Source organism: Peromyscus leucopus, chromosome 7 (genome assembly GCF_004664715.2).
Source record: "Peromyscus leucopus breed LL Stock chromosome 7, UCI_PerLeu_2.1, whole genome shotgun sequence".
Taxonomy (NCBI): Eukaryota; Metazoa; Chordata; class Mammalia; order Rodentia; family Cricetidae; genus Peromyscus; species Peromyscus leucopus.
Genome location: NC_051069.1, coordinates 97,232,145 through 97,255,863, shown reverse-complemented (window position 1 = coordinate 97,255,863; position 23,719 = coordinate 97,232,145). Strand labels below are relative to the sequence as shown.

The window sequence follows — 23,719 nt, the reverse complement described above, 5'->3', positions numbered from 1 at the left end:
CTGTTTGTTTCCCTACTGCGGCTGTCACAAATTTCTACAAACTCAAGGGCTTTCAAGACAACACAAATGTACTATTATCATGAAATTACTGGAAATTAAAAAGTGTAAAGGAGGGGCTGAAGAGATGGCCCAGAGAGAGGATTAAGAGTGTTGCTTTTGCAAAGGACCCAGGTTCCCAGCATCCATATGGCGATCACAACTACCTGTAACTCCAGTCCCAGGGAATCCAACTTCCTCTTCTAGCATCCACTGGCACCAGGCACACACATATTATACAGACAGACATACAAGCAAAATGCCCATACACATAAAATAAATAATTAAGCCGGGAGTGGTGGTACAAGCCTTTAATCCCAGTACTTGGGAGGCAGAGGCAGGCGGATCTCTGTGAGTTGGAGGCCAGCCTGGTCTACAGAGCGAGTTCCAGAACAGCCAATGCTGTTACACAGAGAAACCCTGTCTCAAAAAACCAAAATGAATGAATGAATGAATGAATGAAAAAAAGTCCAAGGAGTCAAGGTGTCCAAGTTAAAGTCCTCTGTAGAGATTTTAGGTTTTGTAGAGCTTTTCTCCTATTTCACGCTTTTCCTCTGCTTCTGCTCTCACACCACTCTCCAGCCTCCCTTTCCCTTACAGGGAGCCTTGTGGTTACACTGGGTCCACCTGAAGAGTCTCCCAATGTCAACATTATTATAATCACATCTGCAAAACATATTCATAAGTTCTTGTGATAGGAGACGGGCATTTTGTGGCATCACGGTTCTATTTTCAGCTTTTCTTTTGCATATGCATATATGGTGTGTATATGTGGGAAATGTACATATGTGCATTCACACGTGTTGAGGCTGAGGTTGACGGTAGGTGTCTTCCTTGACTGCTCTTCACCTTACATAGTGAGGCAAGGTCTCTCACTGAACCCAGAGCTCACCGTGTTGTCTCGTCTGGCTAGTCAGCTTGCTCCAGAGACTGCCTGTCTCCATCTCCCGTGCACGAGGATTAGGGCAGGCGGCAACACCCACCCCACAGGTAGTTCTGGGAATGGGAGTTCTGCTCCTCATGTGTGCATGGCAAGCAGTTTCCTTGCCGACCCATCACCACAGCCACAGGATGCTTTGTTCATATGTTTTTGTAGACACAATCTCAGTCTCGTAGACCAGGTTAGCCTAGAATTCACTATGTACCCGAGGATGACCTTGGACTCTTTCCTCCTCCTCCCTCCACCTCCACCAAATGTTCTCATAGGCTGACACTACAGGCATGTCACAACACCTGGATCTATTTGTGTCATCAGATAAGGAAATATGTTATTTCCCTGCACGACATCACAGAGAAGAGCTATCACTTCTTTGTGCAATCTTCTAAGGGTGTGCACAATTCCACAAGTCACAGAACTAGCTTCTGACAGAACCATGCTCGGAATCCACTTTCAGTAGCTGAGCAGGCCACAGAGCAGAGGTAAGTGGGATCAAGACATCATCCTTAAGTCATACAAGACCTCATTCTAACCCTCCTCTTCCTTTCTCAGAGCTTCTAAACTACAAGTAGAGAAGTAAAGGAGCTTAACAAACACAACGTCACTTTGAAAAGTAGCCATATCAGCTCTGACCTTCTCCCCCCCACCTCCTGTCCTTACATCTCTTACACTGTATCAAGCAAGCTACTTACCAAAGTAACTTCAAAACACTATGCAATTTGGATGAGAAACTGCTGTTTCCATCTAATTCAGAACAACCCTCTCCTCTGTCTTCCCCTTTCTCTGACCCTGTGAGCCCAGACACAGGGGGGTGAAGGTACACTTACTTTGACTGCAGGGTCTGCCTGGGCCATGTGCCATCTTCATTTTGGGGCTCAATTACTAGCACCTAAGCAAAAGGGGAAAGCAAATGAACACAGCACAACACACCCACTTTGGACATGCTTATTGCCAGAAGACTTCTTGACACACACCCTGGTCAGAGCTGCCTGTCTGGGCATGGCCTGGCCTCCTACCTGACCCTGGTACAGCCCAGCATCCTGGATCGTGTTGTCTAGCTTGCTCAGCTGCTCATAGGTGTTGCTCATATATTTGTTCCAAAGCCGAGTTTCACGCTCTGCAGGGATGTTGAACAGCTTCCTCATCTCCTTCTCGATGGTTGCTAGGAATAGGCAAAAACATCATTCAGGGCTGTCTCCAGAGATAAAGTTAAAGACAGCCAAGGCAAACCAATCTTCACTCTGCTTCCTTTCAAGTGTTAATGGAAGATCTGGAACAAGTATGTTCACAGACCTTAACTTATTTGTGCTCCTAAGGCCAATCATCTTTCAGAGCTCTCCTTGTAAGCTTAGCAGCTCACTATGCTTCTCTGATAACGCAGGTCTTTACAGCACAACAGTAACACAGACCTCAGGTGTAGCGGCCCATGCCTATAATCCCAACACTCGGGAGACTGAGGTGGAAGGCTCCAACAAGTTCAAAGCTACTAGAAAATTTTAGGTCAACCTGAGCTTTAGTATGAGAACCTATTCAAAAACAAAAGAAAAGAAAAAAGACAAGGAAGAGGAGAAAGGAAGAAAGGCAACATAGAAAGTTAGAAAACTAAAAAAGCTGGACAGTATTGGTGCACACCTTTCATACCAGCACTTGGGTGGCAAAGACAGAAGAATCTCTGGGTTTTGAGGTCAGCCTGGTCTATATAGAGAGAGTTCCAGGGCTACATACAGAAACCCTGTCTCAAAAACCAAACAAACAAGACAAAAAAAAGTTGGGGGGGCTGAGGGGGTGCGTGGGGGCTGGAGGAGGGAGGACAGGGGAATCCGTGGCTGATATGTAAAATTAAATTAATTATAAAATTTTAAAAAAATAAATAAAATATCAGTTTATCATTTCAATCGATAGACAAAAAAAGGAAGGAAGGAAGGAAGGAAGGAAGGAAGGAAGGAAGGAAGGAAGGAAGGAAGGAGGAAAAGAAGCTGGACGGTACTGGTGCACACCTTTCATCCCAGCACTTGGGAGGCAGGAGCAGGCAGATCTGAGTTCAAGGTCAGCCTGGGTTTTTTGTTTGTTTGTTTGGTTTTTTGAGACAGGGTTTCTCTATGTAATAGTTCTGCCTGTCCTGGAACTCACTATGTAGCCCAGGCAGGCCTCGAACTTACTGAGATCCGCCTGCCTCTGACTCCCGAGTGTTGGGATTAAAGGTGTGCGCCACCACTGTCCAGTTGGCCAGCCTGGTTTAAAGAGCTAATTCCAGGACAGCAAGAACAACACAGAGAGACCCTGTCTTGAAACAACCCCCTCACCCTCAAAAAAAAAAAAAACAGCTAGCCCTATGATCATTATTGTTAGATGCACAAACAAAAAATGAGGCCTTCTGAGTTCATCTGGCCACCGATTTAGAGGGAGTGGGGGCCACAGGAGAGATCTGAGGAAGGGAACACAGGAGGGGCTGGAGGAAGGAGAGGAAAGGGGGGGACATAATCAAATTTTAATTAAAATTTTATGAAAAAAAAAAGGGCTCTCAGCCAGGTATGGTGATGTCACCTATAATTTAGCAATGGAGACGCTGACGCAGAAGGATCGTGAGTTTGAGGCCATCTAGGCTACACAGCCAGACTCCACCTCAAACAAAGGGAGTTTAGTTAAAGTAGACTATGGATGTGGTTCAGTGGCAGAGTGCCTGCCTGCTCGGCGTTAATAAAAGGTCCTGAGACTGAGGCCCAGCTCCACCAAAAACAAACAAACACCACAAAACAGCACCTGCCATTTTTCCCCCTGAGAATGTGGGAGTTGTTTTTTTAACTAATTAACTTTCATGTGTATGGATTTTTTTTTTTTTTGCCGGCATGTATGTACATCATGTGTGTCTAATACCCTCAAGAGACCAGAGGATGGTGTGGATCTATGGAATTAATAATTAAAGAGTTGTGGTGGTTTGAATAAGTATGGCCCCCTCGGTTCATATGTTTGAATGCTCGCCACCAGTTCGTGAACTATTTGGAAAGAATTAGGAAGCATGGCCTTATTGGAGAAGGTGTACCTCGGGGAGGTTTCAAAAGCCCATGCTAGGCCCAGCGCTGTGTGCTCTCGCTCTCGCTCTCGCTCTCGCTCTCTCTCTCTCTCTCTCTCTCTCTCTCTCGTTCACTCTCTCTCTCTTCAGATCAGAAGGTAAAGCTCAGCTACTGTTCCAGCACCATGCCTGTCTGTTTTCTGCCAGGACGACCATGGACTAACCCTCTCAAACTGTAGGCAAGCCCCCAATTAAATACTTCTTTACAAGAGTTGCCTTGGTCATGGTGTCTCTTCACAAGAACTAAACACTAAGATGCTGAAAACTGAACCCTGGTCCTCTGGAAGAGCATCATACTCTTAACTGTCGAGCCATCTCTCCAGTCACTGTCGTTTTCTGTGTGGTATATGTACTTATTAGTGTGGGTAAATGCACACAAGTGTGGGTACGGGAGGTGTGCGTGTGGGGACCAGAGCTCATCTTTAGGTATCTTTCCATCTTTTATTTTTTGAGACAGGGTCTCCCGTATTAATTTACCTGGAGCTGCTGACCAATGGGCTTCAGGGATCTGCATGCTTGTCTCACCTCCCCCAGTGTTGAGGTTAAAAGGACAGGCCACACCTGGTTGTCTTTTTTTCGGTTTATCGAGACAGGGTTTCTCTGCGTAGTTTGGTGCCTGTCCTGAGTCTCACTCTGTAGTCCAGGCTGGGCTTGAACTCACAGAGATCCACCTGCCTCTGCCTCCCGAGTGCTGGGATTAAAGGCGTGCACCACCATTGCCCGGCAGGAATGCAATGTTATCGATTGCTATATACTGAGTTCAAGTTCAAGCCTGCTTGAGCTACTCTGGTGGCCCAAGTCCTGTTCTATAGAACATAATTTTCAGGTCTGGTTCGTCAAAACAATTCTCTCAGGAAAAGATTTCCATGTCAGGACTGACGACCCCAGTTGGGTAACAAGCCTGAGAAAGCACCCCAACTTCCCCCATCAATTACAATGCCCTGCGTTCTCTCACCAGGCGGCCAGAACCCGGCCAGCTGCTTACCAATGGTGTCTGCTTTGCTAAAATGGCAGCTTAGTACATTGGTGGGGTCACTGTTCTCACAGAGCTTCAGTTCCAGCAAATACACCTCCACTTTGCAGTGCTTGACAAACAAGCCATGCTCCACAACCTGCAAACAAGAGGCAAGGGTGAATGACACCTGGGCAGTCTTGGAAGCGACATGCCTCAGCAGCAGCAATGACAGCAAAAACACTAAAACCTCTCAAAAAAAAAAAAGTTTCCTGCCGGGTGGCGCCGCCGGGGCACGCCTTTAACCCCAGCACTCGGGAGGCAGAGGCAGGCAGATCTCTGTGAGTTTGAGGCCAGTCTGGGCTTCAGAGCGAGATCCAGGACAGGCACCCCGCCCCCAAAACAAACAAACAAACAAACCAAAAAAAAAAAAAAAGCTATACAGAGAAACCCTGTCTCAAAAAACCAAAAAAATAAAATAAAATAAAAATTTAATTCATCAGCATATATCCTAGGAGTTACAATCCCCCCACCCTCACCATAACGAAGAACCAAGTACATCTCCATGGAATCAGAGATCTGTGTGGATACAACACCAGGCCCTATAGGCAGGTCTCAGAAGGTCAACTTTGAAGAAAAAAAAAATTCTTGTTTTGGCCCTTGTAGGGTTTGTCAAAATAAAGGGCTATGAAATACCTTAGAGGGGAGGAGAAAAGCAGGCGGGCAGCAGTGCAGCCTGCAATCCCAGCACTCGGGAGGCAGAGGCAGGAGGATCTCTTGAGTCCCCAGGCCAGCCTGGTCTACAGAGTGAGTTCCAGGACAGCCAGGGCTACACAGAGAAACCCTGTCTCGAAAAACAGACAAAACATATCCCAACAAAAACAAAACAAAAAAACACCCAAGTTATTAGGTGAGCATGGCGGCTCACATTTGTGATCTCCGCACCCAGGAGGCTCAAGAAAACACTCAACTGTCCCAGTTCAAGGCCTACCTGAGCTACAAGTGAGTTCAAGGTTAGCTTGGGTAACTTAGTAAGACCCTGTCTCAGAGAAAAAAGAGGGCTGGAGATAGCTCAGTGCTACAACAGTTATTCAGCATATGTGGGGAGAAAGGGGGAGCAGCAATCTGTATCAGTTTATGTCCATATGGCCCAACGGAACAGTAGTCCATAAAGTGCTCTAAACACTATGGACATCCTAAACTACCAGACAGCTCTGGGATGTGGAGACCACTCAGTAACATCCTGAGTTACTCACAACCATTTTATTTCCTAAAGAGAACTAGAAATAGTCTCTCAGGCCAGAATTCCAGCACTCAAGGATTTGAGGGAGGAGATGACCAGTAAAAAAAGGCCAGCCTGGGCTACACAGAGATCCTGTCTCAGGAAACAAAAACAAGGTCTCAAGACATGGTGATGTCTTTAATCCTAGCACTTGGAAGGAAAAGGCAGGAGAATCTCTGATTTTGAGGACAGTCTGGTCTACAGAGCAAATTCCAGGACAGCAAGGGCTATGCAGAAAACTCCTGTCTCAAAAAAACAAATAAACAAAGTCTCAATACTTGCTTTCAATCACTTAACTACATTTATCTTCTCAAGAAATCAACAGAAGTCAGTGAACTCAGGGAGAACTTACAGACACACCTAACAGGTAGAAGAACTCAGGAACTCACTTTTCTGACAATGGGCTGCTGGCCTTCCACACAGCCATACCAATTTAGCAATTTATTCCAGGCTTCGGTTGGGACCAACACATAGTCCAGCTCATCAATTAAGTGTTCCTTTAAGGTCTGACTTTCAGGATCTGAAAAGGAAATTAGCACATATCTCATTTTTCTTTCTTTTCCCCAGAATTTTTAATTTTTACAAGATTCTTAGGTATTTTTCATGAGAAAAGAATCAACAGGAGAAAGCACAATAATCCAAAATTCTGTCACTGGCCATTCATTATCCTTAGTCACAATTTTTGTTTCGTTTTGTTTGTTTGTCAAGACAGGGTTTCTCTGTGTATCTTTGGAGTCTGTCCTGGATCTTGCTCTGTAGACCAGGCTGGCCTCGAACTCACAGAGATCGGCCTGCCTCTGCCTTCCCAGTGCTAGGATTAGAGGCGTGTGCCACCACTGCCCTGTCTTAGTCACATTTTTTTGAGGCACTTATATCTCTTCTATAATTAGAAAAAGCAAGCTCAAAAACAAATAAACAACAACAAAAAAACCCACAAAACAAAAGAAGAAGAATAAAACAATAAAACAGTTAATTATGGATACTAACAATAACAATCCTATCGAAAGTGCTTGAACTCAGACATCATCTACACATGAACCATTTGCTGAGAGGCAAATAAATGAGGCACTGAGGGCTAGGGGTCTGTTCTTACCAAGCAATCATGCCGAGCCCTCAGTTCAGTTCCCAGCATGGCAGAAAAAAAGAAGGGGGAGGGGATGGGAGGGACCACAGACCACCACTGTGAAATAACAAACAAGAAAATAATTTCCTTTCAGCTAGGCGTTATGGTGCACATCTGTAATCGCAGAACTCAGGATCAGGACTGTAACTTCAAGATTTACTTGGGGTACGTAGGTAGTTCTGGGACAGACTGGGCTACATAATTGCTATGTAGCTAAGTTATATATTAAGACCCTGCCTCAAAATAAACAAGTAAATAAATAGAATTCTCTTTCTGAGCATTTGGGAGGTAGATTCAAGAAGTACATGAGTTCAAGGTCATCCTCAGATACATGGCTAGGTTAAGGCCAGCCTGAACTACACAGTGGTGGCGCATGCCTTTAATCCCAGGACTTGGAAGGCAGAGGCAGGTAGATCTCTGTGAGGTTCAAAGCCAGTCTGGTCTACAGATCAAGTTCTAGAACAACCAGGAATACACACAGAGAAACCCTGTCTCCAAAAACAAAAACAAAAACAAAACAAAAAAAAGACAAAAACTACAAACAAACAAACAAATAAAAACCCGAAAAAAAAGGGCTGGAGAAATGGCTCAGAGGTTAAGAGTGCTGACTCTTCTACCAGAGGACCCGAGTTCAATTCCCAGCACCCACATTGCAGCTCACACCTGTCTGTAACTCCAGTTTCAGGGGACCATGGCAAAAACACAAATGCACATAAAAATAAAATATATTAAAAACAAAAACAAAAACAAAAGGCCTGGTGGTGGTGGTGGTGGTGGTGGTGGTGGTGGTGGTGGTGGTGGTGGTGGTGGTGCATGCCTTTAATCCTAGCACTTGAAAGGCAGATCTCTATGAGTTCGAGGCCAGAAAGGTCTACAGAGTGAGTTTCAGGACAGCCAGGGCTACACAGAGAAGGCTTGTTTTGAGAAAAAAAAAAAAAAAAAAAAAAAAAAAAAAAAAAAAAAACAGAACAAAAAACCTAGGCTAGGTGTAGTAGAGCATAGAGCATGGTTTTAATCTCAGCACTGAGGAGGCAGAAGCAGGACCAACCTGATCTACATAGTGAGACCATATCTAAAAATGAAAGCAAACCACCCCATGATGGTGGAACACACCTGTAATCCTATCACTTCAGACAAAGAAGATCACAAATCTGAGCCAACCTCAGATCCATAAGCAGCTCCCTCTTGACAACAAAGGGCTGGTGGACAGCTCAGCAGGTAATGCCACCGAGCCTGACAAGCTGCACCTAACCTCCACACTGCACTCTGCATGAACACACCCGACCTGCCTCACACAGAGGCACACAAAACTTTAACCTAAAAAATATAAACAAATTAAAAATCTGAAAGCCAGACTCAATGGCGCAAGACTTTAAGTCCAGTACTTGGGAGGCTAAGGCAGGAAAGCAGTGATTTTTGAGGCCAGCTTAGGCTTCATAGCAAGTTTGAGCCCAGCAATGAACATAGCAAAACCCTATCTGTAAAACAAAAATAAGACTATATCTATAGTAGCACACTCCTGTAAACCCAGAACAAAAGAGGCAATGGCAGGAGGACTAACTCAATGCAAGGCCAGCCAGAGCTACACAGTGAGCCACTGCCTCAGCAAACTAAAACAGCAAAAATCCAGGGAGCCGGAGATGGCTCCACAGATACAGGCATTTGCTGCCAAGCCTGAGGACATGAGTCAGTCCCCTGAACCCACATGGTAGGAGGAAAGAACCAACTTCCATAAGCAAGCAAGCAAGCAAGCGCACACGCACGCAAACAAATGTAAAAATACAAAGAACAAAACCAGGTTGATACCAGATATATGTATAAGTTATCATAGCTACCTACCTGCCTGCCTGTCTTCTGAAGATTCTGGACACAGGTGAAAGATCATCTGGAAAAGCTAACCATGCGACCTCCAAGCAGTCACAGAAATAAACCATGCATCACTTTTGCTACACTTAATAGACTATGACGAGGTCAAAGGTCACAACTCTGACTTTCCACCTCTCCTTACACTATTTCCATGACAAACACAGCACAGAGATGCTTGATGACCTTTAATATACATACAATTTGATCTGCTTCACAAATACCAAAAATTTGTGGATACAGCTTAGCGTGGTGACACACACATTTAATCCCAGTAATCAGGAGACAGAAGCAGGCAGAATCTGTGAATTCAAGGCTAGCTTGGTCTACAGAGTGAATTCCAGGATGTAGAGAGAACCTGTCTCAAAAAACAAACAAACAAACAAAACCCAACAACAGGCCGGGCGGTGGTGGCGTATGCCTTTAATCCCAGCACTCAGGAGGCAGAGGCAGGTGGATCTCTGTGATTTCAAGGCCAGCCTGGTCTACAAAGAGTATTCCAGGACAGCCAGGACTATTACACAGAGAAACCTTGTCTCAAAAATTAATTAACTGATTGATTAATTAAAAGAAAGAAAGAAAGAAAGAAAGAAAGAAAGAAAGAGAGAGAGAGAGAGGAGGGAGGGAGGAGGGAGGAGGGAGGGAGGGAGGGAGGGAGGGAGGAAGGAAGATAAAAGCAAAACATTACCAAGCGGGCAGGCAAGATATCTTTAGCTTTGTTTGCCTAAAAACCCAACTGCATAAAGCTGTCCTCTGGCCTTAGTATACACTGTGTCTCACCTACACATACATATCATATATGTGTGCACACATACAATAAAAATAAAGCAAAAATGTAAAAAAAAAGTTTAAATGTTACACAGTATGGCAGTTGAAGAGAATGGGCCCTATAGGCTCAGATGTTTGAATCTTTGGTCCCTGGATAGTAGCACTATTTGGGAAGGATTAGGAGGTGCGACCTTGCTGGAGGAGATGTGTCACTGAGGGGCGGCTCTGAGGTTTCAAAAACCCACATCTGACCCAGTCTCTCTCTCTACTTGCTGATCAGGATGTAAAGCTCTCAGCTCCTTCTGCAGCACACCTTCCACCATGATGATCATGAAACTGTAAGCCCCCAGTTAAATGACTCCTTTTATAAGCAGCCTTGGTCTAGTGTCCGTCACAGCAACAGAACAGTGAGACATAAAGCGTGCTCTTACTGTTAGAAGTGGTTATTTAGGGAAAAAGTGCTTCTCCGTAAGACTCTGCAAAGACTTCTACTACAGATGTAAACAAGCATTTCCATCTCTTCACATTATGAGAATTATAAATTCACAGTGTCCACAGTATAGATACACACCACCTCAGGCCATGGCCCATGTGAACACACAGCTAGAAAACTTAGGATACTGCACCTGAAAAGAGTCCAGAGTTGTCAATGGGTCCAGGAAACAGATTATGTTCCCCCACATTGTACATATCCCAGCTATCAAAGCCCACATACTTCTTCCACTGCTTGAACCACCGGCTGTCAATAAGATACCTAGAGAGAAACAAAACAACAGTTTCATATAAAATATAGCCAAAAGACAAAGTTCTCTGTTTCTGCGTCTCTCCTTCAATTTTGTTCTCTGGACGCCTACTCTTAACTTTTTATGGTCTTTTCACCAAGGTAATTCCCACTAAAATCACACTTTTTTTTGAGACAGGGTTTCTCTGTATAGTCCCGACTGTCCTAGAACTTCCTCTAAAGACCAGGCTAGCCTCAAAAACAGAGATCCAACCTGCCTCTGCCTCCTGAGTGCTGAGTGCTGGGATTAAAGGCATGAGCCACCACCACCTGGCTAAAAATCACACTCTTAACATCAGGACCAGATGTCAGCCCCATATGGCAGAGAAGGCCTAGTCTAGGCCAGATATTCACTTAAAGAAATGATTGCTAAAAGAGTAAGTAAAGGCATTAGCTGTGGTGGCCCATATCTGTGATTCCAGCATTTGGAAGGTGAAGGCAGAAATGTCTGTCTCTACTGCATAGTAAGTTTGAGGTCACTTAGCTACAAGAGACCATATCTGTAAAAAAACAAAACAAAGCAAGACATGGTGGTGTACACCTTTAGGTGCAAGCACTCGGGAGGCAGAGGCTTTTGGATCTCTACAAATTCCAGGCCAGTTTGGTTTACATAGTGAATTCCAGACCCCAACCAACCAAGACTACATAATGAGACCCTGTCTGAAAAAAAACAAAAAAGGTACTAGAAAGATAACTTAGGCTGGACAGTGGTGGCGTACACCTTTAATCCCAGCACTCGGGAGGAAGAGCCAGGTGGATCTCTGTGAGTTCGAGGCCAGCCTGGTCTACAGAGCAAGATCCAGGACAGGCACCAAAACTACACAGAGAAACCCTGTCGAGAGAGAGAGAGAGAGAGAGAGAGAGAGAGAGAGAGAGAGAGAGAGAGAGAGAGAGAGAAGAGAGGAGAGAGGAGAGAGAACTTAGAGATTAAGAGAGCTTGGTGCTCTGCCAGAGGACTCAAGTTTGGATCCCAGCACCCATGGTAGTGCACACCTCTAGCTCCAGGAAGTCCAATACCCTCTTCTAGTCTGCACAGGCACCTGCGTGCATAGGGTGTGCCATACATACACCCAATCACACTTATCCAACATAAAGCCCGGTGTGGTATCACTCATCTAGAATGCCATCACACAGGAGGCAGTAGAAGCCTGACTGTAAGTTTGAGGCTAGCCTGGAATACATTTCAAGTTCTAAACCAGCAAGGGCCACATAGTGTCTCAAACAATTTCTGAAAGATTTTTAAATTTAATTTTGGAGATTGGGTCTCAGTATGTAGCCCCATATCGTCTTGAACTCATAGAGATTCACCTGCCTCTGCCTCCCAATTGCTGGGATTAAAGCTGTATGCTACTATGCCTAGTTAGGATTTTACTTTGAATTATACACTTGTGTCTGTGCATGATACAGGTGCCCACGGAGGCCAGGGGAGCCAGATATCCTAGAACTTGAGTTATAGACAGCCGGGAGCCACCCAACATGGGTGCTGGGATTCAAACCCAGGTTCTCTCCAAGAACAATATGAGTTCTTAACTGCTGAGCTATCTCTCCAGCCAATGAACAATCATTTAATATGGACTCTTTCTAGAAGTAAAATTATGCTTACTAAGTTATTAAGTACATTCTCGACAATGCCTTCATTCATTTGTTTGTTTATTTATTTTAGGCAGAGCCTTACTATGTCACTCAGGCTGGCCCTGAAACTTGACAGCAGTACACCTCTCTAGTGCTAAGATTACAAGCATGTACTTCCACACCAATCTGAGTATTCTTAAATGTGTCATCCCTTGCGGAATAATTTCTAAAGTACCTCTATTTGTCTGTCTTTTCACTAGCTCAATCTAAACACCGTAGAACTATAGCTGAAAGGCATCCTCCCCACATACACACAATTTATATCTCTTCTTCAGTCCTCAGAGTGGTCACAATCAGTGGAAAACCTACTAGTGTTTTCGACTCCTACACAGTAGCACGACAGGCATTTCTCCACTACTGGTGAGTACTACCCCTCCTAGTAAACAATCTATTGAATCGCTCTTCTGAATCCTGGACCTTTTTTTTTTTTTTTTTTGGAGGGGTCATGCTCACTGTGCAAACTGTAGCAATCCTCCAGCCTCTGCCCCTGCAAAACAGCAAAGCATCTGCCACCACGCCTGGCAAAATCTTGGAACTTTCAATCTATTTTGCTCCTCCCGGATTCAAGTTCTGCTCCTCTCCCACTCCTAGAACTAACTACTGCCACAATTGTTCCTGACGTCTGACAATCTGGGTCCGGAGACATTTATTTATTCAGCTTCTGGCCTTGAATCTGTTCCGTACTTCACAAGTTACAAAGTATCTACTTCTGATCTTCTCTCAACCCCCTGAGCGCCATAAGCCACAAATTGCTACCCTGGTTTTAATTGTTAAGGAACCGAGGTCTGTAAGGTATGGACACCTTCCCCCAAGGTCACCATCAAGTGCCCCAGTCTTGGGTAGTTAAGTGCTCTCCCCTCTCCTCTTCCCGCCCCCGGCGACCCGAGCACTCCCCTTTTCCCACATTCTACATCCCCTGTCCCCGCCGGCCCAAGACCCTTGGGAGTACCAGTGGGCCAAGACACACCCCAGAGCTGTCAGCGCTGTGCCCCAGCTGATCTCGGGGTTTCTTTCACGAGCGGCCGCTGTCAAGCTACTCTCTCAGAGACTCCCGGCACCGCCCCCGGCCAGCCTCGACCTAAAGCTGGGGAGAGGGGCCCGGCCCGAGGGCCAGCCACCCGGCCCGGGTCTCTGCGCGGTGGAAGGGCAGCCCGGACGCTCACCACTGCGCCCCACGTTGGAGCGTGGTCCCCATCAAGGCTCCGAGCTCCGTCTTCTGGGTCTCCACATCCGGTCGCTCACGGCTGCCTCGGCCTTCCGCCATCTCGTCCGCCGCCCCGGCCCAGCCGGCCCGGACATCCGCCTAGCGCACGGCGTGCTGTGGGCCGCGCCCACGCATGCACGTAAGCACGCACGTGCGCGCGCCCGGTGCCGCCGTCAGCTTCCGCCTCTTCTCCCCGCCCCCACGAGCTGTCCCCACCCCCACACCCCACCCCACCCCCAGGAGCTGGATCGGACGGAAGGGGGCTGGACGCCCGGAGGCGGAGGCCGCAGCCACCCGCGTACGCGCGCCTTCTTCGGGAAGAACGCCCGCAGCGCTGCGACGATGTCCAGAGGTCTGGCTACAGGCCGGCCCTCGGCCCCTCAGGCCCTCGCGCCATCCTGGTCTGTGGGGTTATCCTGGTGCTCAATCTGAGTGCGAGAAGCCCGCCACTGGCTCTTCTTGGTCCACTCGGTGCCATTCCGCTTTCAGCAAGACCGCCCAAATGCGAGATTGAATCTCCTGCCTCGGCAGCCGCTGTAACCAGGTGCACAGACACATTGGGGTCTGGAATGTCCGGTGTGGTCCAGCCATTAACAATTGTCTCAAACAAGGGCCGGCGAGATGGCCCTGTGGGTAGTGCTTGCCATGCAAGCTTGAAGACTAGGTTTGATCTCCTGAAGCCATGTAAAGGTGGAAGAAGAGAATTGGCTCCTTAAAATTGTCCTTTGTTCCCGACACAGGCACTGTGGCATGAGTTCACAGTCATACAACTGTGAAACTTGTCTGTTTGAGACATGGTCTCTTGTAGTCCTGGCTGCCCTGGAACTCCCTATATATACCAGGCTGGTCTCGAACCCAGATCCAATCTGCCTCCGCCTCCAGAGTGCTGAGAGTAAAGATGTAAACCACCACACCTGGCAATAAATAAATAAATAGTCAGAATTAGACCCTGTCTCAAAAAACAAAGTTGTCCTAAGCAACCTCGTCGCCAGAATCCTGTCAGTCCTCCATGTCCAAGGAGAGTGGCAGCCAGAGGGCTGATAGCAACTGAGGAAGGGATGAGGTCTGGGCATTTTAATTTTTCCCTGGAACAAAGATTGTGTGTCCTGAAAACCTTTCTCCAATGGCTTCTGCACAGGTTTAGAAGCACTGGTCTTCTGGAGGAAAAAGTAGGCCTCCATCAAGGAGGAGGTCAGGTAAGCTGCTGAGACTCCACTTCTCGGGCAAATCCTGTCTTGAACACTAAGGAAAATAAGACAATTCTTGGGGATGGGCGTAGGCGGGGCTCAGCAGGAGAACCACAGGCAAGCATGTGCAGGCCCTTGGTTCCTAGCAGCCCTCAAAAAACAAAAAACACCCAATTCCCTTACTTTCCTACAATCTGTTAAAATACAGATCTTTTTAAAAAGATCTATTTATGTTATGTGTAAGTGTGTGCGCCCCGGCATAAGTGTATGTGTTCCACCTGCATGCAGGTTCCCTCCTAGGCTAGAGGGCATTGTATCCCCTAGATTCTAGGGCCCAGAAGTAGAGTTACAGACGGTTCTGAGCTGACTAACAGGAGTGCTACGAGCAATCCCTGGCTTCTCTGTTACCCACGTCTCATCAGCCCGTGTGTGAAACCTTGTACGTTCACTAACTTTGATTCACTCTGGCTTGGCTTGAAATTGTTTCCTGTGGTATAGGATCCAGCTTACATCAGTGGAGTTTCCCAGAGAAAAAGGGAACTCCTCAGGCCTCGTGTTTTGGGGCTATGTCTCTCCTGTACTGTTGATTGTTATGACCAGATCTCAGGGACCCCCCCAAAAGACCACCCGTATGTAAAAGCAAAGAGCCTTTATTCTCTTCAAGCTCTGAGCTTGGTCTCTCTGTCCTATGCAGCAGTGAGAGCAGAGAGCCCTGAGCTTAGGTAGGGTGGGGTTTTTAACCATAGCAGAGGTTGAGGTGAGGGAATTTCCAGGGTTCAGGACCCTGATTGGCTGACAACTGTCTAGGGGTATCTATAAAACAAAAATAGGTGTGTGCTAGGCTCAAGGACATATAGCCACTTTATCTAATGGTTGGAATGTTTGGGATGTCAGGTATTTCCTCATCCCTGGGTGGATCCCTGGGTGGTATCAGCTTCAGGCTTTTCCTGGATCTGGGTGTTGCTTGCCAGTAAGCCTGTCACAGAAGCTGTGTCTAGGCCCTTGAGCCTATAATGGCTGCTGTATGGACAAGCTGTTTTGGGGCCCCTCCACATTGATAAGACCTTGTCTCCGAGCAAGGGGTGGAAAGACACCTCAGGGTAGAGTACTTTTGCCCTCCCAGAGGACCCAGATTCCCAAGTCAAATATCTCATAACCGCCTGTAACTACAGCACCAGAGGATCTGATGTTCCCCTCTGGCACCCGTGGGCAGCTACACAGAAGTAGCAGACACACACATACACCCCCCCACCCCACCCCCCACATACTTGAATAAAAAATAAATCTTACAAAAAAATAAATAAAAGTAGCAAAACAAGCCAGGCGGTGGTGGCGCATGCCTTTAACCCCAGCACTCGGGAGGCAGAGCCAGGCGGATCTCTGTGAGTTCAAGGCCAACCTGGGCTACCAAGTGAGTTCCAGGAAAGGCGCAAAGCTACACAGAGAAACCCTGTCTTGAAAAACAAAAACAAAAAAAAAAAGTAGCAAAACAAAAGGTCTTTCATAAACCACTCCCGTGGGAAATTGTGTGATGGGAGTCTTTAAACGGTGTAAACCACAGGCTGTAGGAAAGCCAGACAATGTAAAAAAAAGATGACTTTGACTTGGTAGCATTTGAGTATGGTCCCCAAGGAACTGCTGGAAGGAAGCACAGCTATGAGAGGATCTTTCTGATAGATGCAGTTCAGGATCAAAGAGTGGAGATTGGCCCAAGGGACAGCACTGACTATTAAAAGACCTTAATGAGATCGAAAACCAGAAAGGAAGCCAGTGGGGCCTGAGGCTTGCCTTAATGGCAGGCACGCATTGGCGGCTTTGGAGCAAAGTGAAATGCCTGAGGGCGTCTCACAGCAGAGATGCATCCAGGACGCAGACCCATTAGGAGCCCATTATTGTGGCTTTGGGAGAGGAAACTGATTAGTGTTGGAATGGAAAAAGGGCAACTGTTCAGTGAAAGTGAGAACATTAACTGTTTTTAATGTTGAATTTTAGCTAATTGACATAATTTACTCTGCATGGGACATCTGTCCTAGACTTATAAAAGAGATGTTGGGAAAAGTTAAATGTGTACTTGAAACAACCTTGAAGCTAAGAGTGCTGTCCCATGCCAGTCTGTTATCCCACCTTACACGGAAGGAAGTTGAGGCTGAAGGATCTCACATTCCAGACCAGTGTGACTGCACAGTAAGATCTTGAAAAGGGGGGGGGAGCCAAGGGTCTGAAAGGTGCTGCTCATCTGCTGCCAAGCTTGGTGACATGAGGTCCGTCTTGGGGATTCCCATCGTGCCAGGAGAGGACTGACTCCCAGCTGACAGAGACAGTCTTCTTCTGGCCTACACACACAAAATGAATAAATGTAACTAATTCAATGGGAGAGGCAATGAGATAGCTCGGTGAGGAAAGGTGCCTGCCACAAGCCTGACGACCAGAGCTTGATTCCTGAAACCCACACGGGGAAAGAGAAGAGCGCGTACACACATAATAACTAAATAAAATGTAACAAAAAAAGAAAAGAAAAAAGTAACAATGTAGCCTGTAATCCCACTATTGATGAAGTGGAGGCGGAAGGATTAGAAGTTAATGGTACAGAGCAAGCCAGAGGGCAGTCTGGGTTCCAGGGGATCCTGTCTCAACAAAAATAAAAGTATAAATTAATGTAAGACAGCCTGATAGTTCTCTACTCTGTTTGGGAAGCCAACCTGGGAGTTCCTTCTATAATAGTTCTTTGAAGGGGAGAGGCTGGAGAGGCGGCTCAGCTGTTAAGAGCACCTGCTTTTGAGGAGGACCTGGTTTTGATTCCCACCACCCTTGTGAAGGCTCATAATTGTCGATAACTACAGTCCAAGGGATCCAGAACTGTCTTCTGACCTCCATGGACACCAGGCATGCTCATGCATCCAGACAAAATACTCATGCACATAAATAAAATAAATCTCTCTCTCTCTTTTTTTTTTTTTTTTTTTTTTTTTTTTTTTTTTTTGGTTTTTCGAGACAGGGTTTCTCTGTGTAGCTTTGTGCCTTTCCTGGATCTCGCTCTGTAGCCCAGGCTGGCCTCGAACTCACAGAGATCTGCCTGGCTCTGCCTCCCGAGTGCTGGGATTAAAGGTATGCGCCACCACCGCTGGACATTAAATCTCACTCTTAAACATAAAAATAAATCCTCTTTAAAACAAAAAATAAAGTGCATTGAGAATGTTAGAACTGGGACTGTGATACTCAATACTCAGGAAGCTAAAAGTTCAAGGCCAAACTGAACTACAGAGTGAATTCAATCAAGGCCGACCTGGGCAATTTAAAAAGGTCCTGTCTCAAAAAGCTGAAGATTTGGTTCTAGTACAGTGCCAAACATACTGAAGTCCCTGCATTCAATCCCCACTACCACACATATACAAGTAATGAATCTGAATATGTATACATGCCTATCATACCAGTTATTTGTGAAGCTAGGCAAGAGGATTGTCAGTTCAAATCCATCCTGAGCTATATAGAAGGTCTCAGGCTAGCCTGTGTTACAGAATGGGACCCCGTCTCAAAGAACAAAACAAAAAGAGTGAAAAAAGAACCTGGGATAGCCAGGCAGTGGTGGGGCACACCTTTAATCCCGGCACTTGGGAGGCAGAGCCAGGCTGATCTCTGTGAGTTCGAGGCCAGCCTGGTCTACAGAGCAAGATCCAGGACAGGAACCAAAACTACACAGAGAAACCCTGTCTCAAAAAAAAACAAAAACAAAAACAAAAAACAGGGCTGGAGAAGTGGCTCAGTGGTTAAGAGCACTGGCTGTTCTTCCAGAGGACCTGAGTTCAATTCCCAGCACTCACAAGGTGGCTCACAACCATCTATCTATAATGAGATCTGATATCCTCTTCTGGCATATAAAGATGTACATGCAGATAGAGCACTCACATACATAAAATAAATAAATAAATATTTAAAAAAAAAAAAAAAAAGAGCAGGGTGGTGGTGGTGGTGGCAGCGGCGGCGGCGGAGGCACACGCCTTTAATCCCAGCACTCGGGAGGCAGAGGCAGACAGATCTTTGTGAGTTCGAAACCAGCCTGGTCTACAGAGTGAGGTCCAGGAAAGGCGCAAAGCTACACAGAGAAACCCTGTCTCGGAAAACAAAAACAAACCCCCCACCCCCCACCCCCCAAAAAAAAGAGCCTGGGATATAGCTCAGTGGCAGAGTAGTACTTCTCTAGTATACACAAAGTCCTGGGCTCCATCTCTAGTACCACAGAATGAAAGACTTTAAAATGTTTTGAATTGCAAAACATTACCATTAATCTTGTTATTTATGGAAAGAGAAAGCCATTGGTGACATTAGTTTAGAACCTACGTTAGAGGGTGGCAACTTCTCTCTTCTTTTTTTAGTGTTTTCTCCTACACCATTTATGGTAGTTTTAAGGAAGTAGGGCATGTCCCCAGAACCAATAGAGAGGGAGAACCTCACTTTTATAAAAATGAGGAATTTGTTGTTTGGGGAACTACATTGAGATAGAAGACATTTGAGCAAAGATTAATTTTACCAGAAGTATCTGACCTCGTTTGATCAGTTTGTCATTTTAGCAGACAAATGAAAGCAGCGCTTTTGCTAGAATTGCTGAAATGGAAGTTTCTGAACCTGGTTAAGTAACCACAGGGCCCACTGGCTTCTCAGAAGGTCTGTGACCTAATGCTGCTGCTTCGAGTTTCCAGAGCAAACAGTGCCCTGCAGTCTTGTCCAGAGGTCCAGAGGTCAGGGTCCTCCCAGAGCTCCCGCAATTCTTTCAACTGCTGAATCAGGAGATTTGGCGGGCACCGGGCAAGGCTAGAAGCAGTTCCAGGGTGGAGTGTGTGTGTGTGTGTGTGTGTGTGTGTGTGTGTGTGTGGAGGGGAAGTGTTTGACTGCTTGGAAAAACACTGAAGTGGTAATGGGCAGTATTCTGATTGTCTCTGAAGACGGGGTGGAAAAAGAGTTTCCTTTGAGTGAGAATGCTGCCTGGTGTCTGAGGAAGAATGCTCCCACCCAGGATCAGCCATGTTGGGAGGTTAGAACTTCCCTGTCCTGGCAGCCCAAGTCATTAACTAAGAGGGAAAACAGTGGGTGAGGGAGGGTGAGTCACCACCCAGCCTGAGGGAAGAGGTTGAAACCTTCAAGTTCCTGGGCTCCCATCCCTTAGGGGAGACTGGTTCAGCATACTGGTCTCGTAAGGGAAAGGAGAGAGTGGAAAACCTATTCTCCAGTCTGAATGAGAGATCTCTGAGAAGAGCAGACTTTCCAGTTAAGTAGCTTTGGAGGGCTGTAGAACATGTTAAAAACATATTTAAAACATTAGAACATGTTTTAAAAATTGTTTTAAAAAGTCTCCTTTAATCCCAGTGCTCAGGAGCAGGAGTCTGTGGGTCTGAGGCTGGCTTGATCTATAGAATGAGTTCTAGGACAGCCAGGGCTACAGAAAGTGTTTTTTAAAAAAAAAGTGTGTATATTTTTGTGTGTACTAGGCATGATGGTACATGTCCATAATCCCAGGATTTAGGAAATGGGCAGACAAATCCATCAGGGTTTGAGAACAAAAGAAACAGAAGTAGACCACCCATGGACGCAGTGGTTCTCACCTGTAATCCCAGCATTTGGTGGAGTTCAGGAGGAAGGTGTTACAGGCCAGCCAGACACGTGGCAGTCAATAATCTAGCACTCAGGAGACAGAACCAGAATTGCTGGGAGTTGGGGGTCACCTTGGGCTACATAGTCTTAAAACAAAAAGGGCTGGGAATATGGCTCAGTGGTGAGAACATTGTGTAGTAGGTATGAGGCTTTCCCTGCCTAAATGCATACACACATTTCTTTAGAACCAGGGGAGATTTTTTTAGTTGGTTCAGGTGTAGGAAGGCCCTTAAAGCCACCAGTTAGGCACACATACCAGGGTGGCAATAACTTCTGGCCCACACTGCAGATTACTTGATACTGCCCACAAATCTCTGGGTTCATGGTCCCAAGAAAAAGCTGAACTTGGTCACTGCAGAGTCCCTAGGAGGCTGTGATAAGAAACAGCTCCAGGTGTGTCTTGAGATAATAAAGGGGTGGGACCTGAGGAACAGCCGGTCTTCCAGATAAGTCCTATTCTAGGCCTAAATGTGGAAGTGCACCCCAGTGCTAAGTACTACATCTCCATAGTAAACAGTACAGTGTAAACTCCGCATGCGTTGTCAACCCCCCCCCCCAATAGTCCAGGTTGGTCTCAAATCTTCCTCCCCACTGTGGGTACGCTCACCACCTTTCTTCACTCTGAATCCATCAGCACCCAGCAGAACTTAGAAGCCCTGGGCAGCAGTATAGAAAGACAGGAGAAAGCTGGAAACATTCTACAAGGCTGCGGTAGCTGTGCGAAACAGACTCGTGGGTCCTAACACTTGGGCAAAGATCTAGACTCTAGAGGTTTTTTTCATTTTTGGTTTTTCTCCCAGAGCTGAGGGCCGAACCCAGGGTCTTTTCACTTGCACTCTTTACCATTGAGCTAAATCCCCAACCCCTGATTTGAGTCTTAAGGTAACGAGGGGCACATGGTCATTTCCGAATCCAACAAAACTCAGAAAGGAGAAGTTGACTCTTGGTGTTGGGGCGGCCCTAACCATTAGACAGCCCTAGCCGGCTGCCTTCCTCTTTCTGGAGTAAGGACTCCGCTGTAACAGGGACTCGGCACCACCCTTAAGCATGGCCTGGTCCAGGGAGAAAGAAAAGCACAAGATGCAGTCAAAAGGGAAGTTGAGACTCAGGGACTAAGTCCTTATCCCTGACAATGAGGTTATACAAAAAGGTGGCATTGACAAAGGACACATACAGTTCTTGACATTCAGCTCTTTATTAGTGGTGAAAATCACCTTTGTTTAGGCAGAAAGGCAGCGGGGATGGACAAGACCAGCGCCCATCCGAGGGGATTTCCCGGGAAATCAGGTGTTTCTCCATGCATATTTAGAGATAACACCATCATGGAAGAACTCCCCTCAGAGTGCAGCCAGTGATCACCAAACCCGGATGCCAGGAACACCTTAGGAGCTGCTGGGCTGCTGGGCCAGCAGGGCTTCTATGTCAGGTTCGATGTCGATGGTGCGAAAGCGGCGGCTGTATCTGCGCACTGGAACACCGTCGGGGCCCACCAGGAACTTCTCAAAGTTCCAGGCAATGTCGTTGCGGCACACCGGAGACCAAATGATGTACTTGGGGTCGGTCATGAGCGCAGTGGGCTCGTCACTGGGTGCTGGCAAGGACTCCCGCAGGAAAGTAAAGAGCGGGTGGGCCTTCTCACCATTCACCTCACACTTCTCGAACAATGTAAAGTTGGGTTCGAACCCCCCACCGGGTCGGATATACTTGAGGGAATTCAGAATCTCTTCGTTCTTGGCATTCTCCTAGGGGGAACAAAGGCATTTATGGCTTAGGATGTCAGAAAACACGGACCTTCTAACTGCAAACCAGGAGTTTCCCATTGAGTCACCAGGAAGTTGCCCTCCTTACATAACCCCCAGGACAGGCCTGAATTCCAACTGCTACCAGCACCAGAGGGAAAGTGAGCGGGTGTCCCGCCTCTGGGAGCCTTGGGCCCATGTCCCCCCGACCCTGCCCGCACACCTGATGTCCGAACTGATTGCACGGGAAACCGAGCACCATCAGGCCACGAGGCCCGAGGCGTTTCTGCAGATCGTTCATCTCGGTGTAGTCCCGGGTCGTTGTGCCTCAGAGGGACGCGACATTCTCGATGAGCAGCACCTTGCCCCGCAGGGAGCCCAGGCTCACAGGCTCCCCGCCCGCCAGCGGGCGCGCGGAAAAGGCATACACGGTGGCCTGAGCCGCCGCGGAGACCCGAGCTGCACACATACTGCAAGGGTGTCGGAACTCAAAACAGAATCCAGACTAGCGCGGTCTGAGTCCAGCACCTCCCTTTAACTGGTTGATGCTGGGGTCACGTGGCACCTGCTTTTTCCGGCCCACAGCCCGCTCTAGGTCCCAGGGTTCCGCCTCATCCGGCCTCTACCCTCCCCCAGCTAAGAACAGGCCAGAGGGTGCGGCCGGGCTGAAGCGCCTGGCAGCCTTGGGCATGTCTGGTCTAGCTCAGGCAATGTATCACTAATTTTGAGGCAGCCGCCTAGGCTCCCGCCGAGGCCGGGAGCCTCCAGCTCTGGCTGACTTCTGGACGGTTTCTTAATTAGTCTAGGGTCCCACCTAGGAAGCTGGCCGCTGTATCAGCAGCTGAAGCAGCTCATGCACAGCTCCTCCCTTAGATTGTGCAACTTTACCCTTCCAGTCATGAGGTGGTACAGGGTTGGGGTGCTTTTTGTTTTTTTTTAAATGTGCATTGGTGTTTCACCTGCATGTATGTCGGTGTGAGGGTGTTGGATCCTGGAGTTACAGACAGTTCTGAGCTGCCATGTGGGTGCTAGGAATCAAGCCTGAGTTCTCTAGAAGAGCAGTCAGTGCTCTTAAGACTGCTGAGCCATTTCTCGCCCAAAAGTTGTACAGCTTTAAAACCAGAAAAAGCTGGCCTAGAACTCAGAAATCCACCTGCTTCTGCCTCCCAAATGCAGGGATTAAAGGCATGTGTAATGCTTTTTGTAGGGGGTAAAGGGACCTGGAGACAGGGTTTCTCTGTCACCTTGGCTGTCTTGGAACTCGATCTGTAGACCAGGCTGGCCTCCTGTGTGCTGGGACTAAAGAACTAAGGCGTGTACCACGAGGCCTGGCTCTGTGGTGTTTGCTTTTTCAAGACAGTGTTTTTCTATGTAATCTTCTTGTCCTGGAGCTAGCCCTGTAGACCAGGTTGATGTCGAACTCGCAGAGGTCTATCTGCCTGCCTCTGCTTCCCAAGTGCTGGGATTAAAGGTGTGCGCCATCACTGCCCAGCTGTGTAGTG

The 23,719-nt window shown here is 47.1% G+C and overlaps 2 protein-coding genes across 3 annotated transcripts in view; both read right to left on the bottom strand.

Moving 5' to 3' along the window:
• Positions 1-13,790, bottom strand: part of Usp4 (ubiquitin specific peptidase 4) — a 34,978-nt gene extending 21,188 nt beyond the window's left edge. For both annotated transcript variants that reach the window (XM_028886975.1, XM_037207922.1), the window contains exons 1-6: positions 13,608-13,790; positions 10,658-10,785; positions 6,667-6,797; positions 5,029-5,155; positions 1,990-2,135; positions 1,801-1,862 (exon numbers count right to left, since the gene is read on the bottom strand). In XM_028886975.1, the coding sequence (XP_028742808.1) occupies positions 1,801-1,862; positions 1,990-2,135; positions 5,029-5,155; positions 6,667-6,797; positions 10,658-10,785; positions 13,608-13,708 (695 nt within the window). In that variant the 5' untranslated portion in view covers positions 13,709-13,790. The remainder of the gene's footprint in view (positions 1-1,800; positions 1,863-1,989; positions 2,136-5,028; positions 5,156-6,666; positions 6,798-10,657; positions 10,786-13,607) is intronic.
• A 7,864-nt stretch (positions 13,791-21,654) lies between these two features.
• Gpx1 (glutathione peroxidase 1) lies at positions 21,655-22,750 on the bottom strand. The gene is made up of 2 exons (XM_028886978.2): positions 22,441-22,750; positions 21,655-22,220 (listed from the first exon to the last, which is right to left on the bottom strand). Exons 1-2 carry the CDS (start codon positions 22,684-22,686, stop codon positions 21,861-21,863), a joined length of 606 nt encoding a protein of 201 aa, XP_028742811.1. The 5' UTR covers positions 22,687-22,750; the 3' UTR covers positions 21,655-21,860.
• Positions 22,751-23,719: the final 969 nt, after the last annotated feature.